The sequence below is a fragment of the Notothenia coriiceps genome, unplaced genomic scaffold (genome assembly GCF_000735185.1).
Source record: "Notothenia coriiceps isolate Sejong01 unplaced genomic scaffold, NC01 NC01_scaffold00018425, whole genome shotgun sequence".
Lineage (NCBI taxonomy): Eukaryota > Metazoa > Chordata > Actinopteri > Perciformes > Nototheniidae > Notothenia > Notothenia coriiceps.
Window position 1 is genome coordinate 212,743 of NW_011351126.1, and position 19,783 is coordinate 232,525.

At 39.7% G+C, this 19,783-nt stretch overlaps 2 protein-coding genes across 2 annotated transcripts in view; both read right to left on the minus strand.

The window, feature by feature from the left end:
• Nucleotides 1–833: 833 nt before the first annotated feature.
• Nucleotides 834–6,498, minus strand: epas1a (endothelial PAS domain protein 1a). The gene is made up of 9 exons (XM_010777655.1): nucleotides 6,370–6,498; nucleotides 5,374–5,540; nucleotides 4,144–4,394; nucleotides 3,955–4,039; nucleotides 3,727–3,827; nucleotides 3,463–3,626; nucleotides 2,637–2,743; nucleotides 2,359–2,527; nucleotides 834–975 (listed from the first exon to the last, which is right to left on the minus strand). Exons 1-9 carry the CDS (start codon nucleotides 6,396–6,398, stop codon nucleotides 921–923), a joined length of 1,128 nt encoding a protein of 375 aa, XP_010775957.1. The 5' UTR covers nucleotides 6,399–6,498; the 3' UTR covers nucleotides 834–920.
• Nucleotides 6,499–6,826: 328 nt separating this feature from the next.
• Nucleotides 6,827–19,783, minus strand: part of prkcea (protein kinase C, epsilon a) — a 32,428-nt gene continuing 19,471 nt past the window's right edge. Inside the window, exons 3-15 of the mRNA XM_010777656.1 lie at nucleotides 19,201–19,366; nucleotides 19,076–19,110; nucleotides 17,816–17,904; nucleotides 17,372–17,501; nucleotides 16,182–16,324; nucleotides 15,039–15,141; nucleotides 14,196–14,407; nucleotides 13,194–13,367; nucleotides 12,744–12,898; nucleotides 12,248–12,386; nucleotides 11,503–11,691; nucleotides 10,071–10,217; nucleotides 6,827–8,744 (exon numbers count right to left, since the gene is read on the minus strand). Coding sequence (XP_010775958.1) covers nucleotides 8,595–8,744; nucleotides 10,071–10,217; nucleotides 11,503–11,691; nucleotides 12,248–12,386; nucleotides 12,744–12,898; nucleotides 13,194–13,367; nucleotides 14,196–14,407; nucleotides 15,039–15,141; nucleotides 16,182–16,324; nucleotides 17,372–17,501; nucleotides 17,816–17,904; nucleotides 19,076–19,110; nucleotides 19,201–19,366 — 1,832 coding nt within the window. The 3' untranslated portion in view covers nucleotides 6,827–8,594. The remainder of the gene's footprint in view (nucleotides 8,745–10,070; nucleotides 10,218–11,502; nucleotides 11,692–12,247; nucleotides 12,387–12,743; nucleotides 12,899–13,193; nucleotides 13,368–14,195; nucleotides 14,408–15,038; nucleotides 15,142–16,181; nucleotides 16,325–17,371; nucleotides 17,502–17,815; nucleotides 17,905–19,075; nucleotides 19,111–19,200; nucleotides 19,367–19,783) is intronic.

Sequence of the window (19,783 nt, forward strand, 5' to 3'; positions counted from 1 at the left end):
TTCCTTTTTGATTGTGGCATAAATGTTGTGCTGTAGTTTCAAAACTTTTTTATTATAACGTTTCCCTTTTTTTCTTATTGTTTTATTCCAATTCCTTTCAACACCAGTCAAGCCAGCTGAAGTGAAACTTGAAATAGTGTGTATTTTGGTATATGTGTGCATGTGTAGTGTGTGTGTGTGTGTGTGAATTTAGAGGCCGAAAGGTAAAAAGTTTAAAAGGTTCCCACGAGAACTTTTCAATCGAATGTCTCTATTCAGGAAGTTGTGGCTTTGCTTGCGTCTGTTCACATCTCCTCATCAGCACAATGCATATCTCTATATATACGTGTGTGTGTGTGTGTGTGTGTGTGTGTGTGTGTGTGTGTGTGTGTGTGTGTGTGTGTGTGTGTGTGTCTGTGTGTGTGTTGTGCTGTTATGTTTGACACTCAGATGTTGCCCCACGTGTCAGGTGGCCCAGACGGAAACCATACAGGAAGTAGGGTCAGGCCCAGAGAGGTCAGGGAAAAGTCAAACTGCCTGCTTTCGTCGGCAAATGTTGTCTCTCACTACGCCCCGTCAACTGTCTGTCAACCACAGTCTACACCTAAAGGTTTTGGTTTTCTTTTAAGGAGGACAGAAGTTGTGCTTGTGCAACTAATACGACCTAACTGGAATTTAGTAGCCTGCATAAACTATCAAAATGTATCTAATGTAAAAAAAAAAAACTGCTTAAAATGTACATGGTTAAACTGTAGTTCATGGTTCAAATATTCAAAGATGTTTCCAAATACCACACAGATGAGTATGACAAAACCACACACAGCAAGTTTTTTTGAAAAACAAGGTCTCATATTTAATAAAAGTTAGATCAATTAAAATAACTGATAATGATTTGCAGACAAAAGTAAAGAGGTGTTGTTTCTTCAGAAAGGAGACTCAGCTCAGATATGGACAGTCTGGTCCAAAGAGAGCTGCAAGGACGGCTCCTCCACTCCACTGTGGACACATATGAATATAGCATTGATCTATTTAAAATAACAGATCTCTGACAAAAACAGTTCAAACTAATAGCAAACACTCCTTCAAATCTATTAGGTAAAGTTATCTATCAAAAATGTTCAACACTTTCCAGCTCTAGCGTCTCAAATCTGTGAAGTTGCCGGTCATTTCTGCTTTATATAATAGTAAATCGAATATCTTTAGGGTTTGGGGGGAGGCGTTTGACTATTATCTCACATTATAGAGACTAAATCCAACCATGACTAGTTAGCTTCATATGCTCCAGTTTACTGAAAACAACGAATGCCTTTAATCTCATCATGTAATGAAAATCAACTTGCAGTGACGTGAATCCTTGACCTGTAGCATGGTAATAAAGGCCAAAGAGCAACATTGTATGGGCACACATCTTTTCAAACAAAAGCAAAGAGCCTTTTGGCAAAGACAAACAGATAAAGCCCCTGCCAGCATTTTTCAGTGCCTTCATAAACGGTTTCAAATCACTGTTGGAAAATTAGGTAGTTGTCTACAGTCCGTATCAATGGGGCAGAAAAGAGGATACTGTGAGTGTGTGGCTTTGATTCCTTTTTCTCGTGTAATTGTAATGCAATGCTCCTCGTTGCCTATTGGTGCTTGTTCCAGCCCACAGGGTTCCTGGGGCGTGTGTTTTTTATCACATTTTCCGTCTTATAATGTTTTTATTAGTTGTGTAAGGGAGCTGCTTGTATGTTCCTTCACGTGATATGTATATAAAATAGTTGAATGAGGTGACAAAGTTGATGTTTGGTGATGTTTAGACCATCAGTCTTGAAGAAGGATAGCATAAATTAAGCATTTTTCTTATCTTAAGCATGTTATTGTTTTGCAGCTGAATTTAAGATGTTGCACAATAAGCACAATGCATTGCTTTATCGAGATAATTGCAAACAAGGCAGTGTTAAGCAGGTGTGTTCATCATATTCACTACAATCATTTAGCCTGTAAGCATGCTGAAAAGAACCACTTAACACAAAATACAGCTGAGGCTTATGGGAATATTTGTTAGGGAATACAATGTGTTGGACAAAGGGAAACTTTTACCAAAAATACTTGATTAGAAATCTGACACGAAAACACAAATGTGACCCTCACAGGGCACTGGAAGAACAAGTGAGCAGGATTCATCCTTCTGTTTCAATGATCAAAATTCAATCCATCACGCAGATTTTTCTATCCGGACCGACTGTAAGATGTAGATTGAACAGCATTGCCATCCCAAGAGCCACACCACTAACATGGTTATAAATGAAGGTGACAAAATGTTTATTTAGATAGATATAGCTCTATAAAGTGAGTTGAAACTGTGAAAGTGCCTTTAAACCAGAGGCCACACACACACACCTGAGGACATAGGTGACACAGAGGATGCACAGTGGCTGGTTGGTGCCTGGCCTGAACTTGGAGGAGCGAGCGTTGGGGATGACGGCACTGTGACTCTCCACCCAGACATAACCTCCACCTCTCACCAGCATCCTGTACCGACCGCTGACCGACTGGCTCTTAAAACACACTGCAGAGAGAGAGAGAGAGAGAGAGAGAGAGAGAGAGAGAGAGAGAGAGAGAGGGAGGTGAAATCAGGTATTTACAAGGGTCTAATGTGTGTGTGCATCTCTACTTACAGTTGAAATGATTTTTGGTCAAACAGTTTGTGTCCCGTGTGTGGCAGAGATCATAGATGGAGCGGCCAAGCAGCTCCTCAGTGCTGTAACCTAGAAGCATAGTCATTCTGCAAACACATGAAGAAGTAACACAGTGAATTTGTTTTACAAATATTCTGCCTGATAAGCTCATCTTTAAAATGTACTTTGTATTCAGCAGCAGCCACAGATAGGATTAAGGCTCACTGATATTATGCAATTGTAGGTCTAAAATAACAAAAAGGAGAAGGTAAAAGGAGAAGTCATATTTCTCTTAATTTCTATTGTCACGCTAAATTAACCCCTTAAAATCAAGATTCCATATACAGTATATGTATATTCTGTATCAGTTTGTTTCGGATCTTCAAGAAAGCTTTATGACTATAAAACATTTAGAAATATTAAATCTCAATCCATCGAATGGAAATATTCTACTTGTCTTGTATTTCCCCCAAAATTCTATTATGCTTGTTGGGGTTTTCCTTTTCCTGTAGTGTGTCATATAGGTTATTGTGCATTTAAATGTTCTGCAAAGGCTCAAATACCAAGGTTCACCCCAGATTGGTGATAATTTTACAACCTACATTTCAAAATACAATCTAAATTCTTCCTTCCTTACAAATAAAAGTCAAATTGATTCCGCGTTTTAAACACATTTTTACACCACTGTGGTAAAGTAGAACATGAGCAGGGTAACACTACATCTAAGTGGTTACGTACTAAGAGGTACAAACACGTACAAGACAGTAGGTAGCTGCATAAAAGCTGCATATTTAAATAATTGTGTGTATGTATTTGTGTAAATCACCTCTGGTCACAGTATGTGAACCTCATGTCCATGCTGTGCTGGCTGGTGAAGGTCTGTGTGCTGAGGAGTGTGTGTGAGAGGGGCAGAGACTGGCAGGTCAGCAGAAGGCAGGAAACTGAAGACGGGGCGACACACACCTTGGATCGGCCCTGACAGTGGAGAACCTAAGCAAACAGAGAGAGAGGGATTTAAACTCAGACAAAAAAAGAGATGAGAAACTGTGTGGTGCTTCAGGTTTTTGTGTGGTATTGTTTTCTCACTAACCTTCCACGTAGCTGACTTGAGGTTGGCGCTTCTTCCTCTGTGTGTCAGAGCGCTTTTTATCCTCATGACAAAGTCCCTCTTTTCACCGCTCCAAACTTCCTCTTAAAAACAAGCAATTCAAAAAGTTGAAGAGACAAACCTGCTTAAATATGTATGTTCACCTTAAAAAAAAAACATACTGTACAACCAAAACTGAACATCAATTCTTGTCACATTCTCAACACACACCTGCTGTTACACGTAGATTATTTCTGAGTTCTTCGTGGTCACAGGGGTGGGAAAACTCAAATATATTGTGTCCCATCAGCTCAGCCTATCAGAAGATTTAAAGTACATATTTAAATGCAAATCCTGCATCCTAAATGTATAACATTACTTATTACTATCTTGTGTAGAAATGTGTGTGGGTGTGTCTACCTGTGTCAAGCCCATGTACTTGCTGACGTTCTCAGACAGGTAGATCATGTCTCCCTCTGTGGACAAGACCATCAGAAATCCCTCCAGGATCCTCAGGTACATGTTTGTCTCTTCCGAGGCGTCTGCATCATACCTTTCTTTTTCCTCTTCCTCGCCACATCCTCCGTTGAACTCATGCCGAACCATTTGATCATCTGTCACCTGTCCACATTTTACTTTGTGACTGGCCTCTGCTTTGGTCCCTGTCTTCCCTGAAACAGCGAGAGAAAGGAAGGGTTTTGAATTATAGTGCGGTCTGATTTATTTATGAATTTTTGTCAATGAGTCCCTTTTTTGAAAAATTACCTCAATATACATGTTTAGTGCGTGCAACATTCATTGGAGCTACGAACAAATTATGTGGCATATTGTGTGTGTGTGTGTGTGTGTGTGTGTGTGTGTGTGTGTGTGTGTGTGTGTGTGTGTGTGTGTGTGTGTGTGTGTGTGTGTGTGTGTGTGTGTGTGTGTGTGTGTGTGTGTGTGTGTGTGTGTGTTATGCTGAGGACTTCCTCAGTCTAACAGCTCAAACCCGCCAGTCTGTGACCACAGGTTATCACAAGTGTTTTTTTTCCACAGCAGAACATATTGTTACATTTCAATTATAAATCAGAATACTTACTAGAGGTGCACACAATTTCACCATTACAATGTAATACATATAAAGGATCTGTACAAGTTCCCAAATGTTCTGCAAACCTGAAGGAGCTTATCAAATATTGATTTGGGATTTTAATGTGACTCTTCATGGATTGATCCCCCCTTGGTTTTATTTTGTTTCAAAACTTACTTCATTTCTGTATTTAAAGTAAAAAAAGGTTTTTGGTTGGGATTATATATTTTTTAATAATATGCATCTTTAAATTAGTAATGGGAATATATTTTTTCAAAAATAATTAAGATGAAGTGATCTATGACGATTGATTTTAAGGAACTGAACTGTGAGGCTGAAAGTAGGCTATATGCCCTCTCTATTATATATAACCTTTTATCTTAATAATGCGAAAATATACAGCAGTAGCCTATTTATTTAGCTTAAGTATAAACTGATAATAAATAAATGCGTAAATATATATTCTTGCTAGCTTTTGTATGATTTAGAAACCCGTCTGGTTATGACCTGTCTTAGATGTTTACGCCTTTATTGTAAAATCTTCAACACGTGTAATGCGTGTGTGTGAGGCCCGTTGGTACCTGTGAGCAGTGTGTGCATGCGGATGTAGCTGAGAGTGAGGCGGATCACTGAGGGCTTGTCAAGGTGATCTCGGACAGACTGTTGGAGCGGCAGGAGGCGAGACAAATCTTCAAACACCTCAGATTCCACCCGTCGCCTCCGTCTGGCCGCCTCCCGGCTGATCGCCCTGCAGAGGACAGAGGGCGGGAACAAACTCTCAAAACTAAAGTCGTGTTGATAAAACTCACTGCATTATAACATAGAGGAACTGTTAAAAAAAAATTGTAATTATAGAGTACAACAGAAATGTCTTCTTTGTTTGTGTTTTGTTACAGCTATTTGTATGAATACATAGATGTTTATACTTTCAATGAGTCTAAGTTAGAATTGCCAAGCAAAGTGCATTTACTGCAACACTCTATGAGGGACTTGGTTTTTTACTTTATAGGCTACTACATTTCAAAAAGTACTTTCATTTACTTTTTACTAAAGTTTGGTTTACCACGAAATGCAATTTTGCAGATTCAGATTATAACTTCAGCATGATCTAAACTGATACAACTTCTCAGTAACATTATCGCATGAGACTGTAGAGAATTTCTCCACATAAATGGAAACATTCAACGAAGATGACGCTTGAGACTTCAAAATAAAAAATGTTTGGTTTCCAGAAGCATAATTACTTTGACGTTTTATAGATTAGGTTTTTACAGCTAAAGTGAAGCTTTTTTTCAAAGTTTTACTTCATAGTTGTACTGCATGAGTTTTACATGTATTTTTCCAATGTGCTGTTGTTACTTTTCTTTAAAGGAGGTGAATAGTTCCTCTGATGAACAGAGAGGGAAGTTCAGCAGTGCATTGTGGTCATGATTCAGATGCCCCCGTGGCCACACCGTCTTTGGGCTGACCTCATCACCGACATAACTTGCACAAAATAATTAAACTAAAGCAAAATAAATAAATAGGAATGTTTTTCAAAAGCATTTCAGAACATACTGTAAAGATGCAACACTGACCTTCTCTTCTCCTTGTCGGCTGTCATCATGTCCAACAGGCGTCTCTATCCGGGGCCATGGTGGCTCAGCGAGATGGAGGCTGTAGGAGTTCACAGCACAGCAGGGAATCTCCTCGCTACAACTTTACACCATCACAGGTAGTCTAATTACTCAGAAAGGCAATTAGTGTTGCCAAATGTCACGAGGCAAGTGATCCCCGCAGCACAGATGACTTCAGCAGCGAGTGCCTCCTCTCCCCTCAGCATGTGCATCACCTACAGGAACCCCCAAAGGCGAGCATGATGATAGGTCAGCTGGCCAGGAAAAGCATCAGCCTCCCCTCCCTCTCTCAACTCCCCCCTCCCCTTTCTTCTGCTCTCACACAAACGTTGAAGCATCCCACACAGAACAGATCTGCCTCTAGCATGCAGAGAAATCCATTTTTGAAAAACGAGGAAGGAAAGACGACACGGTGGAGTGATGTAGACAGCTCAGTGTTTTTATTGGAATCAGACCAGACAGGACTAGCCTGGCTGTTGCACTACATTTTGGCACAGAGTAAGATAGTGTGACCAGGAACAGCCCTACCCCTGGGTGCACGAAGCTTCACTACACACCGACTCTACTGCACACAGAGCCATCAGCTGGCCTTCAGATCACTGTACAGTACGCGCGACAACAGTCCTCCTCTGTGTGTGCATGTGTGTTTGTAAGAAAGAGTGAGAAGAAGAAGAAGAAGAAGAAAGATCAGGCGAAGGAGAGAGTCTGTATGTGGTGCTTTTGTCTATGTGTGTGATTGAAATGAGAGGTAATTCAGCTGCTGGTTTTCCACATTTCTTTTCGCCCGGCTGTAACAGACCTATGATAGTATAGTTATAGTATTATAGACAAATATTTCCTCCAGTTACACTTTACAATAATATTAATAATAATAATTACTATAATAAAAAAGAAAGATAGCAATAAGAACGAAAAGCCATTCTGGAAAATTAAAACGTCAGAGTGGTTTTGGCTGAGTGAGATGGCTGATGGAGGCAGGAAAGGGAAACTGGTGCTTTGGAGGAGATGGGAAGGAAGGGGAGGGGGAGCTGAAAACACTGATGGTAACTATAGAAACAGAAATGTTGAGGACGAAAAGTCACACACCAACAAGGAGCAAGAAAAAAAAAATCACGCATTCACACGTACGAAAATGTACATTCACGACAAAGAAAAAAGAAAACGCCCACGGGCAGACACGCACTCTGAGTAGCAGATGGATGACAGAGCTGGAAATCGGGCTTTACGCTGCTACACAGGCCGCCTGTAACACTCTGCTCCACATAATTAGTTGAATAGCCTGTAACTTGTAAGCTCGACATTCACTTTATACACACGAGACAGGAGGATGATGAGCGCAACAGTTCAATCATACTGCACATTTTGAGGAGAAAAAAAAGACAAAAATATCACAACAAATAAAATATATTGATAGTCAGGGTATTGCACAAGGGTATTTGGCCCTAACTGGTCCATGATAAGGACAGTATTAACACAGGTAGGGTACTTGTCCATGCGCCACGACTCTCTTTTACTAGCAGACGATACCAACACAATACAGCCACTCAACACAGGCTATATACAGGCCTCTGCCCAGCACCCACTGCACAGTCCTGGTGCCGGGGAGAGAAGCAGTGTCAGAGTGTGTGTGTGTGCGCGTGTGTCTGCGTGTGTGTTTGTTTGGGTTGTCTGAGCATGTACAGTGAGCGTGTTAGAGTAAAGTTCAAGATTGTAGTGTTGGTTTATCTGTAAATCAGTATTTAAAGTGTGTGTGAGAGCATGTGCGGATGTGTATATTCATAGTCATATTTATATTCATAATAAACCCAGGCAACAAGTACAACACAATGCAAGTAAAGAATATTCCAAAAAGTAACAACAACCAATAGCTTCAAAGTAAAGGACTGTGTGTGTGTGTGTGTGTGTGTGTGTGTGTGTGTGTGTGTGTGTGTGTGTGTGTGTGTGTGTGTGTGTGTGTGTGTGTGTGTGTTTTGTAAAGGGATTTATGGTTCTACACATGTATAAGTGTCAGCAAAGTGTGCATACGTGCGTGTAGGATTTTGTTTTCTTGGATCAGTGTGTGTGTGAGTGTATGTGTGTGTGTGTGTGTGTGTGTGTGTGTGTGTGTGTGTGTGTGTGTGTGTGTGTGTGTGTGTGTGTGTGTGTGTGTGTGTGTGTGTGTGTGTGTGTGTGTGTGTGTGTGCGCGTTAGGTCTGCGCCTCTTCGGGGGCGCAGTAGGAGAAGTCTTTGAACTCCTCCTGGTTGATCTGTCTGATGATGGCCTCGTCCGTGGGCGTCAACACGGGGTCTTCCTTGGTGAAGTCCTGGTCAAAGTTATTCACATCTCGCTTTGTCTTCTGCAGAGGCGCACGCACACGCACACACACACACACACACACACACACACACACACACACACACACACACACACACACACACACACACACACACACACACACACAGAGAGAAGGACGTCAGAGAAAGAAGCGTCACCAAGCTTTTTGTGTTTAAAAGTTACATTAGAGCGACACCTTCTGACGACTTTCACTCATTACCTTTGTGTGAAGACATTGTTACAGTACATGTGTGGCACTACTACAAAACAGGAGATAAATCTATGAGAGGATTAAAACCCCAGTTTAACCCTACTCATTTATGGTTATCCTATATGAGGCCTTTCAGTGTTATATTAGGCTTATCTGCCTTTGAGTTTGTCTTTTTCTGCCTGAAAATCAGCTTTCAACTATCAATTTGCAGCAGGCCGTAAGAGACCCTCGATATATGAGGTTATGTATGTAGACTAAACTCTGTTAAACTCTGTTTAAGGGGTGGAAATAAAAGATATAAGGTTCTTTATCTTGATCTTTTATTCAGTATTTCTCTCATCCCAGCTAACTGGGAGAGCGCATTTGCTAATGTGACACTTATTTATTAAAATAAAACTCTGAAATGACCAGCTTGCTTTTTGTGAGTGTATCATTAAAGGGCCAATACAATGACCAACAGGATGGGAATGTATTTTTACTGCATAACAGATTGTAGTTATTTATTTTTATTAATTTTCTTTCTTAGTTCCTCATACATCAATATTTTGACTGGAGATATTTCCATAGCCGCGCCAACAAGACAACGTGATACCATAACAACAAAACTTTCTTTGATACTTTCCTGGAAGGATTTCTATGTAAAATAAGACAAGCTATTTGAATGCAACAGAGTTGAACTTTTTCCTTACACAAAACAGCCCTATATTCAATTAAATAAAATCAAATATAAAAGACAATAAGTGTGATTTGAGGACAGGATACATACGCAGTGGCTTATTTGCATTTCCTGTCTTTTGAGGACATTTTGTGAGATGTTCTCACCGTGTTTTACGGCAAGCTGCGTGTTCAGGCAGCAGGACACACAATACTTTTTGATGTGTAGAGAATAGAATCTTTACATTCTGCATTTTCCAAAGATATTTAAATCTTGGAGTTATTTTTTTAGTTAGAATCAGAAAGAAATCTAAATGATTGCCTTACATTTACAATACATGCATCCATATGTACATGGAAACCAATAGATTGTCAGAGTTGTATTAGATTTAAAGTTAATAAAACAGTGTGTGTGTGTGTGTGTGTGTGTGCGTGCGTGCGTGCGTGCGCGTGTGTGTGTGTGTGTGTGCACATGTTACTTACAATTCGGGGTTTAAAGGGTGGTTTGACCTTCCTCTGCTCCAGCAGCACCCAGTCGATCTCTCTGAAGAAGGCGTGGGTTTTGATGGCCTCCTCGCAGCCCTGCGTCACCACACAGCCCAGACGCTTGGCCGGGTTCTTAGTCATGAACTAAAAACAAACAAACAAACACAATGCACACTTTTGATTTCCAAATATCTCTTCTGAAAAAACCAACCCTGCTTGAGCCGTGGTTTCATGCATAAAATGATGAGGGCAGAAGCAGAACGATGAGGTTGAGCAAAAAGCATTTCAGTGCTAATAATAGAGCTGAGGCATTAATGGCTCCGTGGCACAAACAGAGATGAAACAGGTCAGCAGAGTGCTGGTGTTATTTATTTACTGTGACTGAGAGCTGTGTCTGTTTTGTTCTGTAGTCTGTTCAGTATTGTAAGAGCACTTCAGGATCTATGATTTTATGATCACATTGTTACTACCTTCACCTCTTTGACTGACTTTTTTATTCTCCTCTGTATCAGAGCACAGAGGATCGTAACACCTCTGTGTTGAGTGCATTTTGAATGAGTCTGATTTGAGCGTGTAGGATAGAAATATGAATATGAAAAAGGACAATACAAAACATCTAGCCTTTGAAAGTGTGTCAAATCAAAAAATACATAACCTAGCCCTAGTAAGCACCTTCTATGTGTTAGCATTAAATTCAGGTCAATATATTTTACTCAAAAATATTGGAGCATCTGATTTTCAGAAGGAAAGAAACATTTGGTATGTACGGTAGAATAACACCTAAAAAACACTTTTAAACACCTGGATGAAAACATATTTTGAATTGGTCATTTTTTCTAGACAAAGATACCTGGAATGACAAAATGCTTTGATTCATTTGAACCAAATATTTATATATTTATATAAATATATGTTTATTTATTTTGTGTGCTATATAAAAAGGGCATATACATTTTTTTATTTACAATACGTTTTTTTAAATCTAGAACTATAGACGAGTCCTTTATGATTCCCGAAAATATTTAAAAAGAGATCAAATTATTGTCGAAAGACCTTCTCGGAATGAAAAAGAAATCCCGAAATTTGTTTTTTGGCTAACTTAAGCTCTTCTACTCAGATTGAATGGTTGTATTTGAGAGTAAAAAAGTGACAGTTCATTAACCCAATATGTCCAAAAACTGCCACTTTGTATTCATGCTGTCTTGGTATTGAAAAGTCTTAAAAGTAATGGGATTAGAAACAAGTTCCAAACAGGGCATTTCCCTACAGTAGATAATCTGATTGGGAAAATGTACTGATTTAAATTATTTAAAATGTGCCTTCGAGGTCCTATGCACTCTTGGAGGTAATTGAATTGGCCTTTAACTAAAAACTTTAATCCTGTAAAGAAAAAGTTAGAAGTGGTGTGTCACGGCGAAAAGACTCTTACCGCTCTGAGGATAGAAACTGCTTCTTTGCTGAGCCACACGGGGTAGAGGACGTCATCATGGAGAATCGACTCGAACAAGTCATCTTCATTATCAGCTTCAAACGGAGGCTGCCCGGCCATCATCTCGTACATCAGCACGCCCAGAGCCCACCAGTCCACCGAGGCTCCGTACTCCAGCTCCTGAAGGATCTGAGGCCAGCAACACGAGGGTCAACATGGAGGACAGCAAATACAAAATACTACAACGCAGATACTCTACAGACACTGGCTTTGCAACTGAATAACTTCTAATGTCACATTTTTTGTAGCTGAACTAGGTCATTTAAAGAAGGAAAACAACAAGAAGGACAAAATAAAACATAATGTATAGCTTCAATGGCAGAAAAAAGGAAGGAGCCACATCAGGTTGGTAAAATAACTACATTACACACGTTTGTACCGAAAGAGATGAAAAGTTACCAGTAAAACTATTTAAAGTAAAAATAAAACTGCAGTTATTTTGGCTCCAATTTGAGAAAAGAAAAGGCAGAAGGAAGGAATGATAAAATCAAGGAAAGGAAAGACAAAGTTATAGGAAATAGGAACAAAGTTAGAAAAAAAGGTCGCTTGAATCTCAAAAACATTGGCAGATTAATAGATAAGGAAATAACTCTGAGCTTCAGCTGTACCAGTGACATTAAACTGTGTAAATGTACTAAGACAACAGAAATATAACGTTCAGCGTCCTGTGAAAAGCTCAGCTCACCTCAGGGGCGATGTAGTCAGGCGTGCCACAGAAGGTTGTGGTGGTCACGCCGTTCTTGATGCCCTCCTTGCACATGCCGAAGTCTGCCAGCTTACAGTGTCCCTCTGCATCCAACAGGATGTTATCCAGCTTCAGATCCCTGGGAGAGGAAGACACAAAGAGAGAGAATGAGCACCATCTGGTTTATAACAGTTGGACTCTCAGGGAGAAGTGAGCAAGCAATGTGAGAAAAAAAACTTGAGAATCACCACGTAATGTAAGTGTGAACCATGTTGTCATGCCCCTTCTGGTATGCTCCTGAGAAGATAAGATATTCCTCAAAAATGTTTTATAGCCTTGAAATATTTGTAACTTTTCTGAACTTACCAATGAGGATTGAACTCTAACACCAGACCGAATGTGAATACTATGAAGAATCTATTAGTTATTTCAAGCTTCACAAAGACTTTAGATGTCTTGGGATGAAAAAGAGTAAGGTGGTGTTGGGGGTGTTTACCTGTAGATGACCCCGTTGCGGTGCAGGAACATGAGGGCTGAGGTGACTTCTGCGGCATAGAAACGAGAGCGAGGCTCATCGAACTTCCTGGATCGCTGAATCTGGAACATCAGGTCGCCTCCGTTCACATATTCCATAACAAAAAACAAACGGTCCTGCAGATAAAGACAAAGTATGAGACAGAGAAAACTATCAAACTGTCCCTTCTGTGTGTGTGTGTGTGTGTGTGTTGTGGTGTGGTGTGGTGTGTGTGTGTGTGCGTGTGTGTGTGTGTGTGTGTGTGTGTGTGAGAGAGAGAGAGAGAGAGNCTGCAGATAAAGACAAAGTATGAGACAGAGAAAACTATCAAACTGTCCCTTCTGTGTGTGTGTGTGTGTGTGTGTGTGTGTGTGCGCGTGCGTGCGTGCGTGCGTGCGTGTGTGTGTGTGTGTGTGTGCCGGGCGCTCCTACCCGTGTCTGGAAGCAGCAGTACAGCTGGGTGAGGTAGGGGTGTCGGCGGGCAAGTGCCAGGATGCGCTTCTCGGTCATGGTGCAGTCCACGTCATCGTCCTGCAGGATCACGTCTTTCTTCAAGACCTTGACAGCGAAAACTTCCTCTGTCCCCTTCAGCTCAGCCAGCATCACCTGGAAAATAAATAAATAAGGAGATGTCAAGTCAGGAGGTTCAGTTGAATCTGAACCGTTTCAAACTGATGATAGTTGGAAACGAAGGCGGCACGGTAAGACAAATTTGCCCTGAAAAACATCTGATAAAATGCTCCATTCAGTTTATGGAAAATAGGACATGAAGGATAAGAATAGGTGCTCTTGAAAGAGTCAAGTACTGATTGTGTTCAAGGACATCAAGGTGTAAATACAAAGATAGAAAATTGTTGACTATTTACACAACCAACAGACACAGAAACACATTAGCATGCATTTACAGCCATTTAGAGAACGGACATTCAATATCACTCTTTTTTTTTTTATTCGATTTTGGTGTCCACTTTAGCTACTTAATCTTCACCAGCTGTTAGCTAACCTTGTCTGTCAGCTGTTTGCTGCTAGTTTACGTTTTTTTGCTAAAAACAGTTGCGTTCTGCTAGAAAGAAGCACAATAAAAGTGGTTAGAGTGGACTAAAACAAACCAATGGGTGCTAAAACACAGAGGAACTGCAGAGTTGCGTTTAGTTGTTAATATAGAAATATTGATAAATGCAGTGTTATAAACTAAAGTTGTAAAGCTTTAAAAGGGTGGTTTGCTGTTTGGTTTGGTATGCAGTGAAATGTAACGTGTAAAGACATCTGCCTCCGTACAACATAATTGACATGTGCATTGTTCTATTCTGGTCCCTGATGCCTATTATGAATAATTATGAACAGGCGGTTAAAAAAACACTGTTTCAATTATGAACAAAATAAGCAGTAAACAAACAAACATCCCCCTCAAACGCCTTCTCCGTGTGGCCGCACCTTGCCGAAGCTGCCTTTGCCGAGAACCTTGATGAAGTTGAAGTCCTTGAGGGTCCTTCTCTGGATCTGTCCATTCTCCCTGCCTGCCGAGGAGGAGGATGAGGAGGAGGTGGTGGAGGAGGAGGAAGAGGAGGAGGAGGAGGAAGAAGTGTGTTGGGGTCCCTGCTGGTCGAGCGACAGCGCGTCCTGCAGGCGCACTAACTGTGCCAAGTCTGTGGGTGTCAACGGAAAAGCATATAATAAGACATCAGCGTAAAACAGGCTTAGTGTCTTTTCTACAGTCAGCCCGTTGTGCAATGTGTTTTTAAAGAGATGCTGCTTATTGTTCAAATCTAACATTTCATTATAATTAAGATGATTAGATTCATAATGATCAACCCTAACCCTATGTTGAAACCTCCTGGGATGAATCAGTTACAGTTAACCTGATCAGGGTGGTCAAACAGCAGAAGTGCGTTGTGTTTTTGTTCCTCAACATTAGGCTGCATTAAAGAAAATAAAAAATTGGAAATATTCCACAATAGACAAAGTAAACTTTTATTTCACGGTTTGCAAAGTGTGAGAGGACGATGACTAACTGTGACAAACAAATGGTTGTAGGCGGTGGGGCAACATTCTTTGATAATGTAAGTATATATTTACAAGGACAACACCACATTCTACCACTGAGTTCTTAAAGAGAGAATCAATATCATTTCTGAAATGGAAACACTACCTCTTACAGGTCAAATGAACACGTTAAAACCACATGCTGCTAAGAATGCATTCCAAAGAGCTTTGAAATGCCTGTTTACAACAAAGCTTTGTTTTTTTTGACTGAGTGTGTGTTGTGTTCAGCGTTACCCTGCTGTGAGGGGGAGGTGGGGACAGCTGTCTGGCTGAAGCTGTTGTCCTCAGTCTGGGAGAGCTCAGGAGGAGACTGGGGAGGGTCCTGCCCTGGAGTCAACTGGAGAGAGGGGAACACAACATCTTCAAATCCTTTACATGAGTCAGGGAGATCAATCTCAGCATCTCAGCTAAAGGGAGTTACTTTGCATCTCCAGAAAATACACTGAAGCAGGATAAAAAATGTTGTACAAAGCCATACATTTACGAAAAACAGTTTAAGTGATACATTAACAAGAAAAAACACATGATTGTACAAAAATAACTTAATCTCAGAGTTTCTAGTTACAGCTTTGCAGCTATATGCCTCCGCCAACCAGTCCGGTCACAGATTGCATCCATGTCTTTCCAAAATGTCATCACGTCATTTTATTGTATTTTACATTTTTGTTAAATTGTCATTATTAGCATAGAAATGCTTCAGTGATAATAGACAAAAATGTGTTTAGTGAAGTCCCAGTGACCTTAACATGAGACAACCGAAATATTAGTGAAGTCCCAGTGACCTTAACATGAGACAACCGAAATATAATCAGTTCATCCAAAATATTTTGGAATATGTTCTGCATTCCAAGAACATCAACGTTTCTGAGAAATCCCGTTTCATGGTAATGGAACGTACAAAATCATAATGGATAACAAATTAACACATAGATAATTGGAAATGTTGTGTTTTTGTTTTTCAAGGAAGCACGTTTCTCTATTTTGCAAGGTTGGATCAACCTTATCATGCCCTTATCAAATTATTATTTGAACTCATTTTTAGCAAAACAAATTGTGATTTTAGCCCGTAAATCCCTTATATAGCCGATGTTTTTTTTTTTAAATGTCCTTAATTCGCAGTTGTACACATGTGATTGCTATCTGTCATTACTGATTGCTTTTTAAATGAGACCCCAAATTTGTTGCCAAATCTGGGCAAGTACTAGGAGGGAAACAGGTTTTTATTTTTCAATATTTAACAAGGGATGAATGTACAATTTATTTAGAAATAAAAAATAACAAAATTATTGGTATGAACTGCAAAATATGTTTCAAATGTTGAAATAAAACCTGTAAATATCAATGGAAATATTTGTATTTGTGAGAATGACTTGTTACCTTCCTTCTGCGCAGTGCGGTGTTGGAGATCTTGTCAGGCGTGACTCCGAGGTCAGCCAGGACCTTGGCGATTCCTCGGGCATCCACACCGCAGTTAGGAGCTACATTGGACTCACACCGCCTGTGCACATTCATCTTACACACTACAGGACAACAGAAACACAGGAAATGGTGCAGTTTAACCCAGGAAATACTGGCCTTTTAATACAAATGTTGCCTTTTAGTTAAAGACATCAAACTCCACTGGCAAATGCAATCAAGAGCAAATTGGTGTTAATTAAAATACCATAGACTTATAAATCATACTGTACCTGTGTACCCATGGGTTTTAACTTTGGAAATATAAAGTTAAGTTAATATATCAAAGATTTAAATTATTTATGATAAGTTAACTTCAGCCAGTAAAACACTAGAATGGTGTTTTGGAAACAGCTGTGAGAGTGAAAACCTCACACGTTGCAGCATGTCTTACCTCTTTAGAGGCTGAATTTACTGTATATAGAATTGCATTTATTAATTGTCATTATCAATTCATCTTTTAAGATTTATTTTTCTTAATACATTTGTTGGGGTTAAAAAAATCTGAAAGCCAAGGTGGCCTCTTATAATCGCTTGCTTGGTCATAACAACAGTACACAACTCAAAATATAACATTAAACAGTATTATTATTGATTTTATTTTAAACATTTGAAAGGCAGCAGGTCCCTAGAATCATCAAATGTTTCAAATGTAACTTGACTGAACATTTAAATTGACTACTAAAAACATGTCTTAGTATAGAACAAATATTTATACAAGCAGACAGATATTCATAGGATGATACCTGATCATACATGATTTTGAGCAACACTTGTACAAAGCAGAGATTTGTTCTAAATGTAATACAAAATCCTGGATGTGCTCCAAAAACGAATTCCCTTGTTCTCTGGCCTATGAGCCAACATTTAACCATTGTTTTTCAACTCACTAGAAAACAAGCAGGATGAAACAATTATTGGCAGGGATACAAAGGCATGTGTTGGTATCTATTATTTACCTGTCGTGAAAATTGAACTTTTAATTTCTTAAGTTCTTTCATAAAAAAAGAAACATTCGTCTTTTTTATCCAGTCTTTGACTTCAGCACATTGACACTCAAATGCATGGCATGTGAGCCGATGGTGTAAATTCCCCACTGCACCTGAACTCACCTTTGCATTGCAGGCCCTGCCTCATGAGGCCCCACAGCAGGGAGCCACAGTGGTCACAGAAGGTGGGCACCTTGTAGTTGTGAATACTGAACTTATGGGGCATGTTAACACTGAACCGCTGTGAACCCACCTACAGAGGGAGACACACACACACACAGACACACGCAAACACACAGACGGTGTTACAAAGAGGTCATTGTCACATTATCGGAGGAATAATGCATGCGGCTGGAGTGTTAGTACACAGTGTACACATGTTAACTTAAGTGGAAGATTTATTCACAAAAGGCCTGAGTGCTTCTGTCCATATTCTGTTTTTCTGATTCACTTTGTGTGTGTTGGATATGTAATAAACTCTTTATTAACAAACAATTAACTTTCTGTGCTTAAGTCTTTTCATGTGTTACCAACATACTCTCTGTGTACTAGGATGTTTGCCTGTACCTCCTCAGGTGTGTCCTCCTGCTTCTTCATCCCGGCACACTTGGTGATGATGAGCTCATGGCAGCGCTTGTGGACGACACACGTGCACACTGGAAGCACAGCATCAGCATCGCACGTAAACACATTTTCTTAAATTAGGTCAAATAAAGTGTACGTGTCCACTACTTTGACCTGGTAGAATTTCGTTTTTAAGCTGATTTAATACCACCCAGACTTAACTGAACCACATTACATTTGATTAAAACAATTTAAATAATAGAATCTCATAACTTCTTAAACTGTTTCATTTCATTTTACAAAGCCTCAACAAAGTGTTGCTAACAGTAGGGATACACCGATTGTGAAATACTTTGCCGATACCAATGTTTAAAAAACTGTGGCCAAATGCCCATGCTGACAACCAAGTTTTTTGTTGTTTATTAGGTTTTCTATGTGTTATTTATTCATCCTTTGAAACAGGATATCAGTTATGAGAGGAATGTTATTTAAATGTAATTTCATAGCCCAACAAATATAATGTTTATGAAACTTAAATTTAAAAATGTTTTTACAAAGACAATTGACTTGCCAGTGTTGTGTGCAGCCAGTGGCTTGTTCTCTGAATCAGCAGCTGCAATAGCAGCATGCTAACTACTGTTGTTGGACCCTGATCGCAAATAATTTAAACAACATTTAGCCATCGCAAAGTTAGTGCAAACCAACAGAGGAACATTTGCCAGTGAATGTCATTCTCTATATGCCTGTAGGTCGATGGCAGTCAACAAGGCAAATATTGATAACTTTGTTCGGCATATACTGTAAATCTGTGCTTCTCTAGTATACACAGTTTAAACTGAAGAAAATGATATCAGATAAATATTATTTATTTTGGACAATCCAGTGAAACCCTGGATCACTTTCAATGAAAACATATTTAATTATCTCTACAATATCTAATCAGACAGTTACAATTAATTAATAATATATGATAATTCCTTGTGAACCTCGTCCGAGCAAAAGACTAAGTATCAAATATATGAGTTGATTCACACTCCCAGCTGAATTCTTAAGGATGTTTGCAGAAAATATGTATTAAAAAAGTGAATGCTCATTAGCATTTTAAAGTGGATGCTGTTGGAGAAATGCAGGCCATCTGTGGCTCTGGGCGGAGGTGGCTTGAGACCAAATCACAGCTGTCCTTCAGCAACATGTAATCCCACTTGTGTTCTCCTGCTTAAATAATAAATGATCGAAATTGGATTCCTGCAGAAAAGTACTCACCCTGACACTGGTATCCCTGCTTCCCCAGCACGCCCCTGTTGGATCACACACACAGGAGGTTGGTTTAAATGAAACTCAGCAGCAGGTACGCCAGATCAGGCTGATATGTGTTTGTGTTGCCTTACCAGATGAAATCTCTGCAATGTGAGCAGTAGGTTGGTTGCCTCAGGTATGTGGCCATGAACTTGTGTCCGTTGACTTGATGGACGCGTCTTCGGACGGCGCCCTGTCGCCGGCGAGGGCCAATCCTCTCTCGAAACACCCGCTCCTCATTCTCATTGGTCCCCGTGGCTGTGGAGTGAGTGCACATGTCAATGGGTATGAATCTAAATGTATCACTGATTATTGAATATTACTTTCAAAACATACAGTGCTTTAAGGTTACACAGTAAAGCTATTGCACTGGAAAAATAAGAAAATAAACATTACTCTGGTCATTTGAAGTGCTTTAGCTTTTCTTTAAGCTTTTGAGGAATATGAAAAGAGAATGATAAAGACACAGAGGAAGATGGTCATTTTAAAAGTCTCACACCAACATTTCTTTTAAATTTACAAACTTTTTTTTGTTACTTTTTACATTTTGTTTCACATATTCTTTGTTAAGGCCCATTGATTTTACTTACTGAGATGCTTTGTACAAATAAGGATCATTTTGCATCATGTTGCTTGAGATGTTTAATCATTCAACGGCCTCTCAAACCCCCCCCC

What these genes read in the sequence shown, in the direction of transcription:
- epas1a (XM_010777655.1), bottom strand. Translation starts at nt 6,398, where the DNA reads ATGATGACAGCCGACAAGGAGAAGAGAAG. An exon ending in GCCGACAAGGAGAAGAGAAG is followed by an intron (nt 5,541 to 6,369) that starts GTCAGTGTTGCA and finishes TGTCCTCTGCAG; the next exon opens with GGCGATCAGCCGGGAGGCGG. An exon ending in TGTGTCACCTATGTCCTCAG is followed by an intron (nt 976 to 2,358) that starts GTGTGTGTGTGT and finishes ATGTGTCCACAG; the next exon opens with TGGAGTGGAGGAGCCGTCCT.